Raw genomic sequence first — 19591 nt, forward strand, 5'->3', positions numbered from 1 at the left:
CCATAGAATAAAGACAATAATGACAACAACCTTGCAGAAGTGGGGCCAGGGAGGCTCTAGCCCAAACTGGTGTCTTATCGCCAGTCACTTAACACATGAACACCCGAGCACTGGGCGGGCTTGAAGGAGCAAACAAGGTAGCTGAGTCTGACATTTTTCTAGCCCGGTGCCACGGTGCCACATATATGTTTGGGGTAGGAAGAACAAAAGAGTGGGGAAGTTGGTGCAGTTGTTGCATCCACCCAGAGGCTGACTTGTTTAGGTCAGAGTTAAGTCTTCCTATTTCTAAGTGGATTGAAGTGCTTTCCAAATTGGACAGAGAAGCCAACGTGCTGCTGAGGTGACTTCTCTGTACATGAGCTCGAGCAAAGTTTCCTGTGTGTTTGCTGTGTGCTGGACATGTGACCAGGGCACACAGTACCTCCCTTTGTGGATGCCACGGACATTCCACAGATCACACATTAGGGCTGTGGAGGAGAACAGGGCACCACTAAACCCCAACAAGCACATACATGTATGGGGCACATATGGGGATGAGCAGGTTGCCGAAGGCCCCTCTGAGGGAGGTCACTTTAGGTGAGACTGGAATGGTGACCAGTTTGGAGGACAACAGAGAACAGGAACAGCCGGGGACTTGTGAGAAGGCCTGAGGCTGGGAAAGCTCCATGAACTGGAGGAACACTGCCAGGCCATGAGGGAGCACTGGGAGCAGTGGAATGAGGTCAGAGAGGAAACTGGGGCTGGCTGAGGTTTAGCAGGGGGATCCCTGGAAGGGGTGAAGCAGAGCTGATATAAGATGATTTGAGAGGTTATAACCTTGGATGGAAAATGAACTTGAGAGGCCTGGGCTGGAAGTGGGCAGGGGATGCCCATGGGGAAGCAGGGAAACTGTGTCTGGGTGAGGGGGGGTAGTGAGATGGGTGTGGAGCTAGAAGGTAGCCATGGATATGAATTAGAGAAAAGTCTTGAACTCTGATGCACTGACAGCAGACTGGGTGGGAAAGTGGAGAGTGTGGTGGAATGACCCTCCAGTTTCTGGCAGGCATAACTGGGTGAACCCAGTGTCCTTTACTGAGATGGGGAAGGGCAGGAAGGGAAGGGCTGGAAAGGAAGCCCTAGTGCTCCACAGTGTTCCTTCAGAGACCATGGAATCCACCTTTCCTGGGGCTCACTGGTGGGAAGGGGCTGAATGGTCCACCCAGGCCTTCTGTGATATTATAGTATTAAGAAACCACTGGGTGCTGCCCATTTGGCTGGGGAAGTGCCAGGGTTCTGTAGCTGGTCCTGGAAGATTCTGTGATGCTCAGGCTTAACCCCTCCATTGCCATGCTGTGGGGAGCACTGGGGTCATCTTCTGGTGAAGAAAAGCAAAGCAGCTACACTGGAGCATTTCAAAGGCTCCTGCCACATAGTATTAACCAGCTGACAGCATTCACCAACCAACAGAATAGTTTTGGTAGTGAACACAAAGTACAAGTAGCCACAAGAATAAGGCTTTTGTAATCTTGGCTGTGCCACATACATTCCTTACTTCTGGTCTAGAAGCTAGCCAACCCGGAGAGTGGCAGTTGTTCAACAAAGGACTACAGAGTTTGTGTCTCTGTGTCCCCCAGCAGAGTGGGTCTGTGTATCTGTACCTGCCCTTTTTCTGTGGCTCTGATTATGCTGTTTCCTTCCTGGTAACTAGGGTGCACCGTCCAGAGGGCAGGGCAGAGTCTGCTAGGGTTGCATTTTGTAAGCTTTCACTTTCAAATGGTGGAAGGAGTCAGCGCAGGATTCTTCTGTCTGGGAGTGTTAAGTGCCCCAGGTCCCTGTTTCAGCTGAGACCTCTGCAACCTGTGCCAGGCTGCGCTTCTCCGCTCTCCTGGAACCACCTGCCTCTCACAAGAGGAGCCTATGGCACCAATGTTGAATCTTGAAGCAGGGTTTGGGGCTTGAGCAGTGAATCGCATGTGCAATTTCTGAGAGCAGATTTGGGGCTGGCTGAGGTCTCACAGTACTGAGTTAGAGACGTTCCAGAAGCCCCAGGTTTTCAAGCAGGTGAGTGATTTCGGAAGACAGTTGCTGGACAAGAAGAGGGAAGGCGGGGGGCAGATGCTTGGGAGGAGGACACTGAGATCCTGGTACGAATAATAATGAGGCTCTGAGATGACCCAGGACAACTACAGTGGGGACTCCACTTTACCCATTTACTTAATGACATTTCTGTAGCTTTCCTAGGAACAGGCACTGTTCTAAAGTGCACTGACTCTCCATACATACATTCATAGGATACTTCTTATACATAAGTAGGACGAGATCTTATTACTCTCTCCATATTGCAGATAGGACGTGGGGCAGAGTAGGTCAAGAAACTTGCCTCAGGTGATTCCCACAGCAGGTGGCTTAGTATGGAGGAGATCTTAGCAGTCAGCCCCAGAATCTGTCCTTCCCAGGACCACTGGCTGACCCCCTCCCCTCTCAGGGTCAGTGGTTTGAAGCCCTTCTTTTTGACCAGGTCTCATTTTATCCTGTGCTTCTCACGGCTCTGCTGGGATCTTTTATCCTGAGTCAGAAACTCCTCAAAGATAGAGAAGATGAGGATTAACTGTTTATGGGGAATTGTCTGCTTCAGCTATGAGCAAGTCTACGTCCTTGACCCTGAGCAGAAAAAGGCTGCAAGAGGCAGGAGCTGAAATCAGGGTGAACCCACTTATCAAAGGACCCTAGAACAACGTGCAGGTGGTGGGAGCCACAGTGTCCTTGAGGAGGACGCAGTCTGACTGTCATGCTTATTAGTCATTCCCTGGTCACAATTAGGGGTCAACAGAAGAACAGCACACAGGAGCTTGTGTGTCCTTCATGGGGAGGGCCCTGAGTCTACACCTTGTGTCCCTGGACCTCTGTAGTGGCCTGTGACTTAGGCAGACATGGAGGAGGCCTCTGTGCTGAGGCGGGAAGGGTCTGGTTCTGTGGGCAGATCAGGCTGGGAAAGTTTCAAAAGGGCTGGGAGGGCTTTCTTGGCATCAGGGTTGTGGGTCCCCCACCTCATCAGCATACTGAGCAGTAGGAAAGGCAGTGCTCTTGCTGTGGACTGTTGCCAGCCCTGAGCCCTCCTGTCTGCTCTGAGGCCCAGAGCTCTGAGTTGGCCCTCCTTCCTCTGGATGTGTCACCTGCCCCTTGCCCTGTGTCACCCCAGGTCTGAGGAAATGGAGAATTGCTGCAGGGGCTCTTTGCTTTCCCATCTCTCCTCCCTGCTTCTCCTCTTGCAAGTGCCTGCTGGGGGCTCTGCAGGTGAGTGTGTCCCCTCCCCCTTTCTGTGTCTCCCTGGGGTGGGTGAGAGCCCCCGGAACTCTGCTGCTGTCTCCATCAGGACAAATGGCTATTGGTGGAGTCCCTGGCTCTATACAGATTCTGGAGATCCCCAACTGCTATTTGAAATTAAACACATAAGAAGAATCCCAGAACTTCAAAATAAGGGCAGGGGAGCATGACAGTGCTCTAATGAGTTTATGTCTCTAAAGCAAAAAAATGTGAATTTCACTATGAATAGTATGAAAATAATTTTCTCTTTATTTTTTTTGTTTCCTGGCTTTATTGGCTTTTTGTTTCCTGGGTTTACTGGTACTTCCATTTCATAAATATTTATAGGGCACTGAGTACATGTTAGGTGCTACTTTGTACAAAGCAGACAGTCTCTGTCTTTATAGAGCTTACATTCTGGCAGGGACAGCGAGTACTGAACACCACAACCCCGTACAGTCTATGTCTGTTAGAAGAGTGGAGAGCATGGGACAAGGATGTGGAGCAGGTGGGGCAGTCAGGGCTGCAGGATGGCAAGTGGGCTGGCAGCAGTGCTCCATAAGGTGGTCACTGTATGCAGTGAGATGGAAACAAAGTCATGGAGGTGCGGGGAGGAGCCTGTCTGGATCCCATGGAAAGAGGTTCTCCACAGTGAGGAGCAGCCAGACAAAGCTGGCAGTGTGCCTGGTTGTTCAAGGAGCAGAGGAGGTGAATGTTGGGCGGAGCAGAGTGAATGAGGGGGAGAGAAGCAGAAGTTGGGGATCAGAGAGCAGGGAGGGTTTTCCTTAATGGGCTCGGGATCACTTGGGCAACTGCAGAAGCATTGAAGGGCTTTGGTAGAGGAAGGAAATGGTTTTGGTTTCAGGTTTAAAGGTTCACAGACACTGACTGGAAGGAGGCTGTCACAGGGAGACTAGTAATTGTCATCCCCCAGGTGAGACAGATAGTGACTCAGCCAAATTTGAGTAGCACAGGAGCTGAGAAGTCAGTGTTTGGTTGTCTGGTGGGGTTTGTCCTGCAGAAGTGTCCTGGTGTGACATATCGACCAGGTCTTAGAAGACCAAGGCCTCCGAGGGGCTGGGGACAGTGGGATGAACCTTATTTGGGAACAAGTAGTGATTTGGGTTCTGGGAGCAGTGGAGTGAAGACAGGTTTTAATGGAAGTAGCTGTGAGGACTAGTTTTTAGTGCACATAAAATTCAGCAGAGAACAAAGACATAGGCAGAAATAATAAATTTAGGAGCAGGTGTAGGAAAGTTTCAGGTGTGGTGCAGTGAATAGGATGTTACCACCTGGCCACAGTAGTGTTTTTTGGTGAGTTTTCAGTCCTGTCCTAAGAGGAGGCAGGTTAGAGTTGTGGTTTTCAGAGTGTGGTCCCTGGGACATCAGTATCTGCTTCTCACCATCTCCTTAAAATGCACATTCTTGGACCCACTCCAGACCTACTGAACCAGGAGGCCTGGGGGTAGAGCCCACCAGTCTGTGTTTCACAGGCTTTCCTGGTGATTGTGATGCCTGTGGTAAGGTTGGACCTACTAAGTTAGAGAGTCCTTCATGGAAGGGCCTGGAGTCAGGAGCACAGGCTGCTGAGGAGTCTCTTTGACACCATTTGTGTGTTTCAAAGTTGTTGTAGGATAAAATTGTCCCATTAGGAGTTGTGACAGCTGAGTCCCTCAGTTAGGGCCTCCCTCCTGCCAGTGCGTTTCCTTTCCTGTCCTGCATCTATGGAGCTCTCTCACTTCTGTCTGTGTCCACAGAGGAGTTTATGGTGATTGGCCCCTCCGAACCCATCGTGGCAGTGCTGGGTGCGGACGTCACGCTGCCATGTCTTGTGTCCCCAACCATGGATGTGGAGAATATGGAGCTGCGGTGGTTCCGCTCCAAGTTCTCAGAAGCAGTGTTCATCTATCAAAACCAGCGGGAGCAGAGAGAAGAGCAGTTGCCTCAGTACAGAGGGCGAACCTCACTTGTGAAGGATTTCCTCACCCAGGGGGAGGCTGCTGTGCGCATCCACAATGTCCAGGCTTTCGACAACGGGCTGTATACCTGCTTCTTCAGAATGGGAATCTTCCATGAAGAGGCTGGTTTGGAACTGAAGGTGGCAGGTGGGTTGCTGATTGGTGTTTATTCACCTGCAGTACTGGAATTTGGAGCCACCTCAGGATCTAAATTAATAGCCCTCAATTTATACAAGAGAGAAAGTGGGTCTTTCACTCTTCATTTATTCAGTTTAAATATATAGAACTTCTGGTACGTGATAGCAATGTTCTCTGCACCTGGATATCTCAGTGTAACAAATAAAGGTCCCTGACCTGTAGAGTTTATATTATACAGACAATAAATAAAGAAATAGATAGGATATAGACAATGTTAGATGATGGTGAGTAGAGATTTAGCCAAATAAATATTTTAGGTGTGAGAGTTCCAAGCAAAAGAACAACCCATGTAATCCACCTGAGGGAGGAGTGTGGCTGGTGAATCTGGGCAGAGAGAGAGGCCACATGATTGGTGTGAAGGTGAATGGGAGGGTGGTGAGAAGTGACTATTCAGAATATAGAGGTGTTCTAGGTCCAGTTGCACAGAGAAGGGGTTTATCAGGAGAAGCCCATGAGTAATGCACACTTGAGCAGACATTTGAGTGAAGTGGACAGTGTTCTTAAATGGCCTTCTGGTTGATGGATCTGTGTGGGGCATACACAGCATGGTGATTGTGGTTCTGAGCAATCAACCGAATTGTCCCGGGCCTGGACTGTGTACTCTCTGACATGTGCAGATGGTGGTATTGGGGCGGAAGTGGATAGGAGTTTCATTTGTGGGGTAGTGGGGGAGGTAATACCAGACCATCAAAGGTTTTGTGTGCTCTTATGTCGTTTAGATGCAGGGCTGAGGGAATTTTCAACAGAGCAGTGGAGCGAGGTGTGTGAGGGCAGGTTTGCTTTGGCAGCTGTAATGGAAGGTGTATGGAAGGTGAGCAAGATTGGAGGCCTGGATGTAGTTATGGGGTGAAGAGGATGGCCCCCTGCATTCATGTAGAGGCAGTGTGGTGGGAAAGGAGCACTCCAGCATCAGAGAGGTTTGGATGTAGACCCAGCTGAGTGAGGACATTTGGGGACAAGGGACTTTAGGTACTCACAGTTTTTTTTTTTTTTTAAATTTGGTTGTTTAGTGGAAGAAATATTGATTTTATGTGTAAGCTATAGATTGCTGCCACAATTCTGTGTAACACAGACATAGAAATCTCAGTGGCCTATAACAAAGAGCATTTTTAAAATCTGGCATTCAGGGAGTTCAGCTCATCTGGGCTGTGTTTGGCTAATCTTAACAGGTCTTACTCATAAATCTTCAGTCATGTAGGGGAAATATAATTAAAAACATAATCTTTCAACCCATAATCTTGTTTCTAAGATAGTAGGAAGAAAGATCCTTTTTATTATTAAATTAGCATGAACCACAATGTGCTGTGCATCACAGAGATTCTATCAAGAAATGCAAAGACAGAAGAAATCTCATCTTTTCCATATTCAGACAGAACTCATTCCATACACGTTCTCAGGATCAACAGTTATGAGCCCTCAAGTAGGTGGACTTGCCAGCACCATTTGTTCTAGATGGTTCACCTTATATTTGCTTGGAAATTGGATGATCATGTAAGCTAGATAATTGGCTTTATCCTGAGGAAAAACAAATTCACCTATTGTAAAAATAAGAAAAAAATTCCAGTGTAGTTAACATAGAGTGTTATATTCATTTCAGGTGTGTGATATAGTGATTCAACACTTTCACATATACTCAGTGGAATTTTCAACAGGAACTCTGCAGGCCAGAATGGAGATGGAGTGGTGTGATATATTCAATGTGCTAAAAAGAAAAAAAAAATTGTAGCCATGAAACCAGCAAGGGGATCATTCAGAATATAAGGAGAAATGAAGAGTTTCCCAGACAAATAAATGATAAAGTAGTGGAGTTTTTTTGTTTGCTTGTTTGTTTTTTGGTTTTTGTTTTTGGTTTTTGGTATTTGTTTGCTTGTGTGTTTTTTTACCAATTCTCCCATTATGATGATGGGCGGTGATTTTACACGTGGATCATGGTGCCCACTGAGGTTAGGCTCCTACCCTGGCAGAGAAGGGGGAGAGAGGGTTGCTGTCTTCTTTGGTGTGAGTAGTTCAAAGAGAGGGTTCCCAGGTCCTTGAGAAACACATTCTTAGCTTATGGAGCTGCCAAAGGCCTATTTGTTTTTGTTTCTGGTTTTTTTTTTTTTTAAGTACTTATATACATTTCAAAGAGGAGAGAAAACACCCAGAATCACAAGTTTCCTCAAATAAATGCTGTAAGAAAAAGATGGGAAGGGGCTTTCTTTCCCTATTTTCAATAGGGACAATAAAACTTGTACTTTTTTTTTTAAACTTGTACTTTTAATATATTTTGTTCTGACAGTGGACCTTGGCTGGGTTTGCTCAGCTGGTGTTGTCCAGGTGGCTATTTGTTGATCTAGGACAGCTTCAGCTGGAAAGGCGGTGCTAGCCTGAAGATGTCTGTCCTGTGGCAGAGTACAGGGCAATGGCTCAAGCAGTTTCCAACCTCTACTAGAGTCACATTCCCTGAACTCTCAGTGGCTCAGTTAAGTCACAGGATGGAGCCCAGAAGCAGAGTGTGAAGGCTTAATAGTAGGTGGCAGAGGGCTGGCTGGATGTAAAGAAGGCTGAAAGATTGGGGGTATTTTCATCTTTATCCTCAGAGATGGAGCCAAACATGAGTTAGTTCATGATTTGAGTCTGAAGCATCTGTGAGGAATCCTGGCACAGCTAAACCAGAGATGTGGATATTAGGGAGCGAGCTCAGGAGGTATGTAGGTTGGTGGAAGTGATGACTGAGTGGCAGTGGGTGTGCCCGCAGACTCCCTGGAGAGTGTGTGAGTTGAGAAGAGTAGAGAAGGATGGATCCTGGAAACAAATTTCTCCTTCTATCCCTCTGGGTGATGGAATTCCCACCCTCATGGTTGGGGAGAAGAGCCTGCTCTCTGGGCCTGCCACAGGTCTCCATGATCCTTCCTGCTGTTCTCCATGGCAGGACCCCTTACAATAATCCTTGTAGGGACCACTCCCAACAAAGAGCCCCCAAAATGCAGTGCTGTGCATGGAGTTGTGCACAGGAAGGTTCTTCTGGAATCCCTGGGCTCTGGGTGTCCTCCTTGTGCTCTCTACCTTCTCTCTTCAGGTGTGGGCTCTGCCCCTCATGTGCACATCACAGGGCCAGAGGAGGATGGGGTCCAAGTTGTGTGCATGGCCTCGGGGTGGTTCCCAAATCCCCAAGTGCAGTGGAGAGCTCCAAGTGGAGAGAAGTTCCTGATGTTCTCTGAGACTCAAGCCCAAGATGCTGAAGGGCTGTTCACCATAGAGGCCACTCTTGTGGTGAGGGACAGCTCTTTAGGGAATGTGACCTGCTCAGTCCTCAACCCCATCCTGGGCCAGGAGAAGGCAATGGCCATTTACATCCCAGGTCAGTACTACTTCCCACTCCTAGAAGGATGGGATTATCTGGTTGTGGGTCCCTGTGTATGCCGGGCTGGGCCGTCCTGAGCAGTGCCCTGATGGGGTGTCTGGCTGGGCACAGAACCCTTCTTCCCTCGGAGTTCTCCCTGGAAGCTGGCTTTCATGGTGATCCTGACTGCACTGATGATCCTACACCTTGGGGCTGTCTTCTACATCATGAGAGAACATACTGCAAAGCTCCAGGAGATGCAGGAATGGGGGAAACTGCACAGAGACAAGGAGGAGATCCAGCAGATAAAGGAGGAGGCACTGAAGGCCAGAGGTAAGGCAGGACAGGGCCAAGGCTGACAAGTGTGGAAACTGGTGCAGAGGAGAAGCAGACAGTAGGCCCTTGGCCAGGAAGAGGGGGGCTGAGGAGGACCAGAGAGGACAGGTGGGTCTGTGGAGGCTTGAGGGGTCTGGAGTTAAATCTTCATGGAGACATATAGATGCTTTTGTGGGTTTTCAAGGTGCAGCCTTTGCTGTTCTTAGTGATGGGAGTTTATGTATATTTTTCACTTTTTTTTTTTTTTTTCAGATGAACTCCAGGCAGATCTTGGTATGTTGTGTCTTTTTCCCAGAAGTTTCTGTGTCATGTTTGTAGGACACATTCTGGTTCTTAGCTCACCTGTTTCCTGTGTTGCCTTTCAGACTGGAGGAAATCTGTTTTCCTGGCCGGTGAGTGACTGTCCGGATATCCTTGGGTCTCTTGTCCCCTAAGCCATAGTGTCCCCTCTCTGTTTCATGCAGAGACAAGTGGAAACTTGTGGGAGGCAAAACTTGCTCCATGGGCTTTCCCCATCTGGGCTATTTTTTCGCACATGGTGCTTTGAAACCTGGAATGATGGTGGTCACTGGAGTCTGTTGTGCATCTTGGGTTGATCTACCCGCCTCCTTTGTAGCTTTTAATTTTCTGTTTCCAGAATTGCTGTTCTTCTTCTCTTTGATCTGCCAATGGATTTGCAGGTGTTTGCAATCTTTAGATAAGTTATCTAGCTGATCTCCTGCTAGCTGATGTAGTCTCAGCCTGCTACTTCTCCGCCATCTTGACTCCTCCCCTCTGTAGCTTTTAATTTTCAATGCAGCTTGTTCTGAATACTCTGGAATATTTTAGAGAAACTATATAAATAAATGGGGGTCATTAAATTCAGGATTGTGATCCCTCCATTCAACACCATCGTGGAAGATGGAAGATGGAAGATGGTTTCTTTCCAGTTCCTGGAGGTACTGATCACAAAGTGTTGGGTAGAGGACTGGGAAGAGCTTGGGTGGAAATGTCATGGGATAAGTTGTTACTGGTCCAGTGATGTGTTTTCTGAGAATGTCTGGCCACTTTTACCATAGAGCTCACCTAACATCCCAGTCCTTATTTCATTTCCCCTGTTATTTCCCATATCTCTCTTTCCTGGAAATCATTGGATGTAATAATGTTTTCTTACATTCATGGAATAATGTATACTTTATTCCCTAAAACATTTTCATACATTGTATAATTTTTGACCTTTAAACCAAATTGAAAGCAGATGGAATAACAATTTTGCATGTTTTTCTTTCCATGTGACAATTTCTTTATTTGGGATGCAATTGATTTGGGATTCATTTCAGAAAAATTCTGTGGATGATATTTGTTAGTATTATGTATTTTCTTTTGGTAATCAAGAATAGTTGGACATAGTGTATTGTTCTTTGAAGGAATACTATTTTTTTATCAAAAATTTATTTGAAATGCACGTTTTGACATATTGTTGAATCCTGCTGCACCCCATAAAAAAGAGAAGAAACAGATTTAGATGTTGACTGTATTTAAGCTAAGTACCTCCCACACTGCTACCAATTTTTTTTAAACATGAAATTTCTTTAGAGATTAAAATTCTTCTCCACTGGCCCCAGGAGATCTACCTGACTCTTATGGGTTCAGTGTTTCCACAGAAGTTGTGTCTCTTCTATTGTTCATAAAATCAAATGCATATAGATAACTGGCCTTGCAATGCTTGTGTTTCTAAAACTGAATGAATAACTTAGTTTTTTCACCTTAGATTATATTTTTAATTTTGTCTCTTCTGGTTAAAATTGTTTTTCTTGGTTAACCTTTATGTCTTCTTGTCTGTAGGAGAATAGAAATTTAATAGTTAAAAGTGCTTTTGATTTCTAATATAACTCTTATTTTGATGGTTTTACTATTCAACTACATGTATCCTTTATTTATTTATTTATTTTTAAAAATTTTTTCTAAAGATGCCAATTCAGCTGTATGGGATAAAAAGCACCTTTTTTTTTTTTTTTCTAATTTCTTTTCAGTGTAACAGAATTCATTGTTTATGCACCACACCCAGTGTTCCATGCAATATGTACCCTCCATAATACCCACCCCCTGGCTCCCCCAAACCTCCCACCCCCCGCCCCTTCTCCTCTCCATCTCCCAATGTCCTCCATGTTATTTGTTATGCTCCACAAATAAGTGAAACCATATAATAATTGACTCTCTCTGCTTGACTTATTTCACTCAGCATAATCTCTTCCAGTCCCCTCTGTGTTGATACAGAAGTTGGGTGTTCATCCTTTCTGATGGAGGCATAATACTCCATAGTGTATATGGACCACATATTCCTTATCCATTCATTGATTGAAGGGCATCTTGGTTCTTTCACAGTTTGTGACCGTGGCCATTGCTGCTATAAACATCAGAGTACAGATGGCCCTTCTTTCACTCCATCTGTATCTTTGGGGTAAATACACAGTAGTGCAATTGCAGGGTCATAGGGAAGTTCAATTTTTTTAAAATTAATTAATTGATTTTCAGCATAACAGTATTCATTATTTTTTCACCACACCCAGTGCTCTATGCAATCCTTGCCCTCCATAATACCCAACACCAATTTCTTGAGGAATCCCCACACTGTTCTCCAAAGTGGCTGCACCAACTTGCATTCCCACCAACAGTGGAAGAGGGTTCCCCTTTCTCCACATCCTCACCAACACATGTTGTTTCTTGTCTTGCTAATTTTGGCCATTCTAACTGGTGTAAGGTGATATCTCAATGTGGTTTTAATTTGAATCTCCCTGATGGCTAGCGACGATGAACATTTTTTCATGTGTCTGATAGCCATTTGTATGTCTTCATTGGAGAAGTGCCTCTTCATGTCTTCCACCCATTTTTTGATATAATTATCTGTTTTGTGTGTGTTGAGTTTGAGGAGTTTTTTGTAGATCCTGGGTATCAAAAATTTGGCCATACTGTCATTTGTGAACATCTTCTCCCATTCTGTGGGTTGCCTCTTTGTTTTGTTGACTGTTTCCTTTGCTGTGTAGAAGCTTTTGACATCTTTTATTTTTTTTTTAATTTTTTAAACTTTTAAGTGTTTCAGAATTCATTGTTTATGCAGCATGCCCAGTGATCCATGTAACACATGCCCTCCATAATACGCATCACCAGGCTCACATAACCTCCCACCCCTCCCCCTTCCCAAACCCTCAGTTTGTTTCTCAGAGTTTGTATTTTAATGTTGTGGTTTTTAAGACTCAGGGCACTAACTTGGCAAAGGTCACACAGCAGCAACTGGCAGGCATGGAACTCAGCCTGCAATGCCAACTCTCTGACATGCGGTCCAGGGAACTCCCAGAACATCCTATTGTCTGCCCATGTCAGAAGGGCATCTCCTCTCTAGCCTCTCTCCTTACCCTGTTATAGTGTTACCTGCAGCACAGAGAGGAGTCAAGTGCCAGTAGATCAATAATATGCAGACTTGTTCTGGCCCATGTCTCACCAGGGTGTGTTCCCTTTCAGCCCTGAAGAAGGCAAAACTGTATGCAGGTAAGTGACTCAGTTTCCCGTGGCTTTACCTCCCCAGCTTCCACTGTGCCACCTTCTCTGTCATTGGACCTCACACCAGGATGGGATTGGTGTCCCTGATCTCCTTGTTATGTTTGTTGTATCCTTCTGAGGACTGTAGGGACTGTCCGTGGGAACACAGATCTGCCTCTATTCTGACCCATCCTCTACTGTAGGATGTTGTTAGAATTAGCAACATCTTCTGAATGCACCTTGTTCAACTGATATTTTGTTGGTCCAGTGACAGCAAAGTGGTCATTTGTAAGGGCAGTTGGACCGTGGCATTGACGGTGTACTTCAGAATTTGCTGTCTCTGGAAGATTTCAGAAATCAAGCTTGCCTGCTTAGGACTCAGTATTTCCATAAGGAATCCTTTTTCTGAATCCATTTTACCCTGAAATTCCTATCTCTTTTAGATCTTGCTTTGGTTTTCCTGGTTTGTTGTTCGTTTGTTTGTTTTTGTTTTTGGTTTTTTTGTTTGGTTGGTTTTTTGCTGTTTCTCCGGAATGGTAGTCTTCATTTTGCTTCTGCGTGCTCTGACTCCTTGTCCGAGCCAGGTATCTTCCTCTAAACCTCCATGTTTGTTTTGGAAGTAGTTATCTTTAGCTCAGCTCTTCTGATTCTCAGATCCAGAGCCTCCAGGATGTTTAGGCAGTCCTGGTAGTGGATTTGTGAGATACTGGCCATTATATACGAAATCTTATGTACATGTTTGTATTACAGCATTAAGAAATTAATTTTTTAAAGGACAGTAACTTATAGTTGTTCACAACCATTATCTCTCCTTTTAGGAGAATTCTGGGTTGCCTGATAGGCTCAGTACTGGTTAGATTTATTAGAGGCAATGTGTGAGGATTGCAATAGGAGAAGCTCAGAGAAGTGAAAATTGTTTACCAGAGAAAATTTGGGAGTAAACCAGGGAAAGAATAGCTGGTTGGAGAAGAGCGGAGGAGATGAGAAGGAAAGTAGAGAGCCTGTGATTCCTCTCAGAGACACTTTGGGTGGCTTTGGGTAGAAGAGAGACCACAAATAAAAGCCATGGTGGTTAGAACTGGAAGTACACAAAGGGCATGCAAGTTATTAGATGAGCAAAAAGTAATAAACTCCTTGATACTCATCTGAGAGTTTTCTGAAAAGACATATTTATTTTAATATTAAATATGTATTTAATATTGGAAGTAATTTTCTGACTGGATTTGCTTCAGATAAGGAGACCATCTCACCCTTGCTGTAGTAGCTCGGGGGAGGAGTGTGATCTTAGAGTTGCTAATGCAATGAAAGGTTATCCAGAGCACCCTCTAGCACTGGGGTGGGTTATAAATCTAGGCCATTTAAATCCATAATGTGTGCCTTTTCTGTCCTGGCTGTTTCTATTTCTGATGAGGGATACATCCTGTGAGAACAGAGAAGGGGGAGACAGGGGTGTAAGAATCTATGGGGACCAGATGTGTGAGAAAAACTCTTTAGAGAGCTTCACTGAATCTTGGGACTTATCAGTTAAAAATGTGGATTAAATAGTCTTCTTTTAGCATCACCCCATTCTCTGCTGGATTGAAATGCCTGTTTTTCAAAGTATACCTTATATACATTCATTTTATTTTGTAAAGACAGACAGCCTTTCAATAAAATCAGCACTTTCACATTGCTGGGCTCATAATGTGATGTGACCAAATGTCTGATCTGAACTTATTCATGAAATTGGAAGAGTAATTTCTAATAAACAGCTTGCTGTGGAAATGAGTTGAAGAGTGTGGTTGGACCATGGAGGTGCACAGCATAGCTCTGTAGAGTCTCAGAATGGAACACCAACTCCCTTTCTCCTCTTCCTTCTTCTCCTCCTGATTCCTCTTCTTTGCTAATCTGTGTCAGTTGTCATGTAGAAATGTAGAGTTTGCTGTCAGCTAATGTCTTAGTGAAGAACAAGTAAAGTTCCCTTTTCCCAAAATGTGACATGTCCACCCATTTCATGTGATCTGTTGGTATAAGCAAATCAACAGAGCTGGACATACTACTTTATCTGAATAAACCTGTGGGAGAATAGGAGTCCCATATTGTTGGCAAATATTCAAGAAAGTGTCCTGCTCTTATTTTATAATCATTCTAATTTTGTTCTGGAGTCTCTGTCCTATTGGAGGTAACAGCTTTACCATGCAGACTTATCAGGGTCTTATGACAGATATACATTTGCTGGGATCAGTTAGCTTCCTTTCTTCTTCCCAAAGGGGAGTATGAAGGTTGGAGGAGTTCATACTTTGCATCACTGAGAGACAGGGTCCCTGTATTCTTCTCTTGCTCATTTCAGGACCTCACTTTATAGAGGGTAGCTTGATATGGTCTTTAGGATAATTGGGTTTGAGGTTCCATCTAGGTTTATGGAGAAATTGTAATTCTACCCCTGCCCCATTCATATCTCCAGTTCCTTAACCTTACTCACATGTGTAAAGTCCTCTCTGCCAAAACATATTTACAGTTTCTGGGACATAGGACACAGCCATATTTGGGGGCTGATCATGTGTGGTGTCTCTTGCTGCTTTTGAACTATCTAGGTGATTATAAGGAGAAGAAGATGACTAAACTCAATGTTTTTGGGTTTCCCCTTACACACAGGGATGTTTTTCCGTGCAATACTCCATGATAAAGGGAAGCAAATACATTACTTTCTTGCTTTGAACTTCTCTCTCTCCTTCCTTGAATCTTCTCCATTACATCTTGATGGGGCAAGATTTCTCTGGTGCCATGTCCTGAGCTCTCCTCACCCATGGCTGATAGTCATCCTCCAAGTACAGCTCCACCCAGCTGTATTGCCTCTACCATGGGTTTGAGTCAGCCTGCAAGTTTTGTTCAGCCAGTTTGTTATAATTAAATGGAGGCCTCAGAAATTTTGATCTCCTCAGTTCTTTCTCAAAAGAAAACTTACTTTTCAGGATGGATGTGTGGCTAGGGATTGAGAAAGCTTACTTTGATAATGAAATCTGTGCAAAGAGCCTTCTTTTTAGGTCAGTACCCAGTCCCTCAGTGGTGTTAAGCTTTATGGCCTCAGTTTCATGGAAACAGTGTAGCATGATGGCTGGATGTATGAGAGAGAGAGAGGGTGTGTGTGTGTGTGTGTGTGTGTGTGTGTGTGTGTGTGTGTGTCAGAGAGGACAGAGAGAGACAGAGAGAGGGAAGGAGAGTGTGTTAGAAAGAAAATAAACGTGCATGAACAATAAATTCATCAGGTGAATGCTTCCAAAACAATTTCCCCTATAACTCTTGGTTCAGTGTATTTCAGAGATAGGTACCAACAATGGCCTGTACAGTTTCCTCAAGTCCTCATGACTTGTTGTTCACATTTGTGCAATGTGGTTTTTTTGTAGATTGGCGGAAGGAGAATTTCCAGGCCTGTGAGTTACTTCTATTGTTTGGGTGCTCCTACTGCTATTCTATGGCTGCTGACATCTCCTTCAGCTTGCTCTGGTGATACAGATGCTGGCATCATCAATGGTGGTGGGGTGGGATGGAGCAGTGAAAGTCATGTAGCTGAGATTACTGGGTGTAACTGATACTGGATATAAATAGGTATTCTTTAGTGTTGGAGTCCTGTCTGGCCCTCAAGTGCCCTGTGACATGTCTAAGGCTCTCATTTCATGAGGTTTAGTCCTCCCTGCATGCAGCTGGGTGTCTGGGGGTGGTGGGGTGGTGGTTATGTGTCTTGTTATGTGGTAGGACAAGTCCTTGAATGATTGTTAACTGTCTCTGCAGTGACTGTCAGTCTGGATCCAGAGTCTGCCCACTCCAGGCTTGCTGTCTCTGATGACAAGACTAGTGTGACATTCAAGGACTCACCCAAGTGCTCAGAAGATGGAGTCTATAGTGTCTTGAGTCATGAAGGCATCACTTCAGGGTGTTGTTACTGGGAGGTGGAGATCAGGAATGCAGAAAGAAGTGAGTGGGCCCTGGGGGTTTGTAGGAGAGATGTGGAGAGGAAAGGCTGGTACTGGGAATCCCCAGAAAAGGGATTCTGGGTTGTGGGGGTGTATGATAATATATTCGGTTCCCTCCCTGCTAATGGAGAACACATTGTGTCAATTCCCCAGAGGGTAGGGGTTTTCCTGGACCTGAATGAAGGGGATGTCTCATTTTACAACATGACTGATGGTTCCCACCTTTTCTCCTTCCCTCTTGCTTCCTCCTCTGGGACTCTGTTTCCATACTTCAGGTTGAGGTCAGGAGTTGTGTCCCTGACCATCTGCTCTGGGGTGGGTGGGCCCATGCAGACCCCTGTACCCGTTAACAACCCTCCTTGTTCTTCAGAGGAGCCTGTGAGCCTCTCAGGGCAGGGGCTCAGTTCAGACTGTGGTGTTGATGAATCTCCATTACTCCCCTCTGGTCCTGAAGCTATGTCCCCATAATGCTCCAACACTGTCCCAGATTCCTCATGGTGGCTCCTCCTGGGGCTGCGGATTCCCAGGGGTAATAGCCTCTGAAGTTAGTCCTGAATGACCGGGTGTCTTGCCCTTCTTTTCTGGGTATAGACTGCTGGGGTGAGGTTATGAGAATAGTTGGTTCATGCCTTATGCTCAGGTATTAGAAGATAAATGTTGACTTTTTCAGCTGTAATGGGGTTGGCTGAATTTTGCTATTGGAAGTCATGTTTCTTTTGATCATGAGCATTATTTCATGGAGTCTTTGTATTGTTTTGATATGAAATGAGATGAGGTCTGAATTATTCTGAAGAATTAAGTAGTTTTTATTTTATATAGTTTGAGCCATGCAGTTAAACCCAGAGACTATGGGTGGGTTACAAGCTCTATTTAGGAAATGTGCACTCTGACTAAAAAACATTGTCCATCTGAACATTTCTGAAGAAATGTATGGCTAATGGACTTGAAGAATAGTGGAGTGTAGAATTCTATTGTAGAGGCTTCCTATTTTGGAATGGATGAGACATACTTATCTTAATGAAACTTAGTAAATATTTGGTTTTTTTTTCTGAAATACTGGTGTTGCATTAATTCAGGGAATGGAAAAATGAGAGTTTGGTTTTCCTTGTGAGTCAGCAGCAGTTGGAAAGAACAGAACTACTACCAGAATAAAGAGGTAAATGAAAATGTATGTTTTCAAAGCTTTGACTATAAGCACAGTTCCAGGATCTATGTACGGCTTCTCAGTACTTTTAGTCCAATTGTAAAGGTGGATGGAACCCACAGGAAACAGAAGAAAGCCAGACTCTTGAGGACTCAGACCTTGATGAATAAAGGTTTGTTGGCTCCTGAAGTAGAGAACGCCGATTTGTTGTAGTTCTGGGACAGATGAGAAGACACGGAATTGGAAGTGGAAGAAGGAGGTCACAGATCTCAATTCCTTCCTGTGACCAAAAGTAGGAAAAGGACTGGAGTCCCTTTGCATATTTTTCTATCTTGTCATGTAGATTTGTCATTTGTATTAATTATCTATTTTCATACTCCCTTCTTACCAGTGTGATTTTATGCAAGTTGTCCATGGTAATATTTCAAATGTAATCTCTAGATAACAGAGGAGTCAAATGAGTGTGGCTGGACTTAAGGAATAAATATAACTGATTCAATGCCTGAGACTGCCTGTTTATTACATTTTGGGAAAAGAGTGAGAACTTTTTCACTTTTAAGTGTAGCCCTGCAGATGGGTGAAAATGTGGAGTTGTTGTGTTGCTATATGCAAGTTCCAATGTGAGCAAATGGTTTATGTGGAAGTTGAGGAACTAAAAGTGTGAAATCTGCCCCTTTTCAATTAATTGTCTTTTGATTCAAATCTACCCTGTATGTGCCCTAATTGTTGATACTGGAGGTCATAAATGTTTCATTTTTGCCATGTGGCACATTTGGCATCACCTTTGTCAATCAGTGCACTGTTGGTTTTGGCCAGCAAACCCTGAGATGGCAAATGAAAAGATTACTCCAGACAACTTCATAGGATAAAAGAGAGGCCTAGGGACCAGACACTCTAGCGGCAAAAGGCCTCCAGCCAAGCTTTGTCTCCAGTTTCATTGGGGTCATATCAATACAGCACGTGCAAGCACAAAGCAAGGAGGAAAGTGTAGCCTTAATGGAAAGGACAGTAATATATGGGACAGCATGTGGTAAGGGCAAGGAGGTAGGAGTTCATGAAGTACATGAGCACCACATGTGCCTGTTTTTCCTTGAAACTTAAACATTTATTCCTAGATGAGAGAACTGAGCTGCAGTAAGAATGTGGCCAATTTCAGCCAAGAAATTTCAATGGAGGCATAAATTTCTAGGCATTCCTCCTTTGTTTTTCAGTTAGCCTCATCCAGGGAGGTGTATGCAAGTCATATTTCATCTGTGCAGACACTGAATTCCTACATAGCACCAGAGGGAACACAGCAAGACATAGCAGGAGAAAAAGCTTTTTTCTTCTCGTGTTTTTAAAAAAATATTTTATTTATGTATTTGTCAAAGAGAGATTGAGTGAGTACAAGCAGGAAGAGTGGCAGGCAGAAAGAGAAGCAGACTCCCAGCTAAGCAGAGAACCCAAAGCAGGACTCTATCCCCAGACTTTGGGATCATGACCTGAGCTGAAGGAAGACATTTAACTGAGTGAGCCACCTAGGTGTCCCACTTTTGGTGTTGTTTCCCCCTTGACCTTACAATGCTACTGAGAGTGGCTGGAGAAGACTTAGTTTCCTTTGCCTTTGGGTGAATGAGTATGGCATTGTAACAAGTTATGTACTAGAGTGCTGCCTCCCAGGGACTCTTGTCAGTTCTCTAGTGAGAGTTTTCCTACCCAACAGGCTTGTTCTGCAGTGTCTTGGTGAATTTCTTTCCTTCCTGGGGACTCTGGTCCCACCTTGTCCAATAAACAGAATGTCAGTCTTATTCTTTCAAATGTATTGTCTTTTGGATGCTCTACCTCAGCCCTAGATGTAAAGTCTGCTTCCTATATCTTCTGCTTCTGCTTTCCATAGGGCTTTCTT

General features: G+C 44.7%; 1 protein-coding gene across 1 annotated transcript; it reads left to right on the plus strand.

The window, feature by feature from the left end:
• Window positions 1-1763: 1763 nt before the first annotated feature.
• LOC132017196 (butyrophilin-like protein 1) lies at window positions 1764-18201 on the plus strand. Its single transcript, XM_059398991.1, has 10 exons — window positions 1764-2040; window positions 3179-3273; window positions 5040-5387; window positions 8497-8778; window positions 8893-9093; window positions 9349-9369; window positions 9462-9488; window positions 12595-12621; window positions 15996-16022; window positions 16381-18201. Exons 2-10 carry the CDS (start codon window positions 3189-3191, stop codon window positions 17028-17030), a joined length of 1668 nt encoding a protein of 555 aa, XP_059254974.1. The 5' UTR covers window positions 1764-2040; window positions 3179-3188; the 3' UTR covers window positions 17031-18201.
• The last annotated feature ends 1390 nt before the right edge of the window (window positions 18202-19591 follow it).

This window comes from Mustela nigripes, chromosome 5 (genome assembly GCF_022355385.1).
Source record: "Mustela nigripes isolate SB6536 chromosome 5, MUSNIG.SB6536, whole genome shotgun sequence".
NCBI classification, from domain to species: domain Eukaryota; kingdom Metazoa; phylum Chordata; class Mammalia; order Carnivora; family Mustelidae; genus Mustela; species Mustela nigripes.

Bases quoted from the DNA above. Each gene is read 5' to 3' on its own strand.
- LOC132017196 (XM_059398991.1), top strand. From the start codon at position 3,189: ATGGAGAATTGCTGCAGGGGCTCTTTGCTTTCCCATCTCTCCTCCCTG. The intron at 9,094-9,348 runs GTAAGGCAGGAC...TTTTTTTTTCAG, and splicing joins GGAGGCACTGAAGGCCAGAG to ATGAACTCCAGGCAGATCTT. The intron at 12,622-15,995 runs GTAAGTGACTCA...GTTTTTTTGTAG, and splicing joins GAAGGCAAAACTGTATGCAG to ATTGGCGGAAGGAGAATTTC.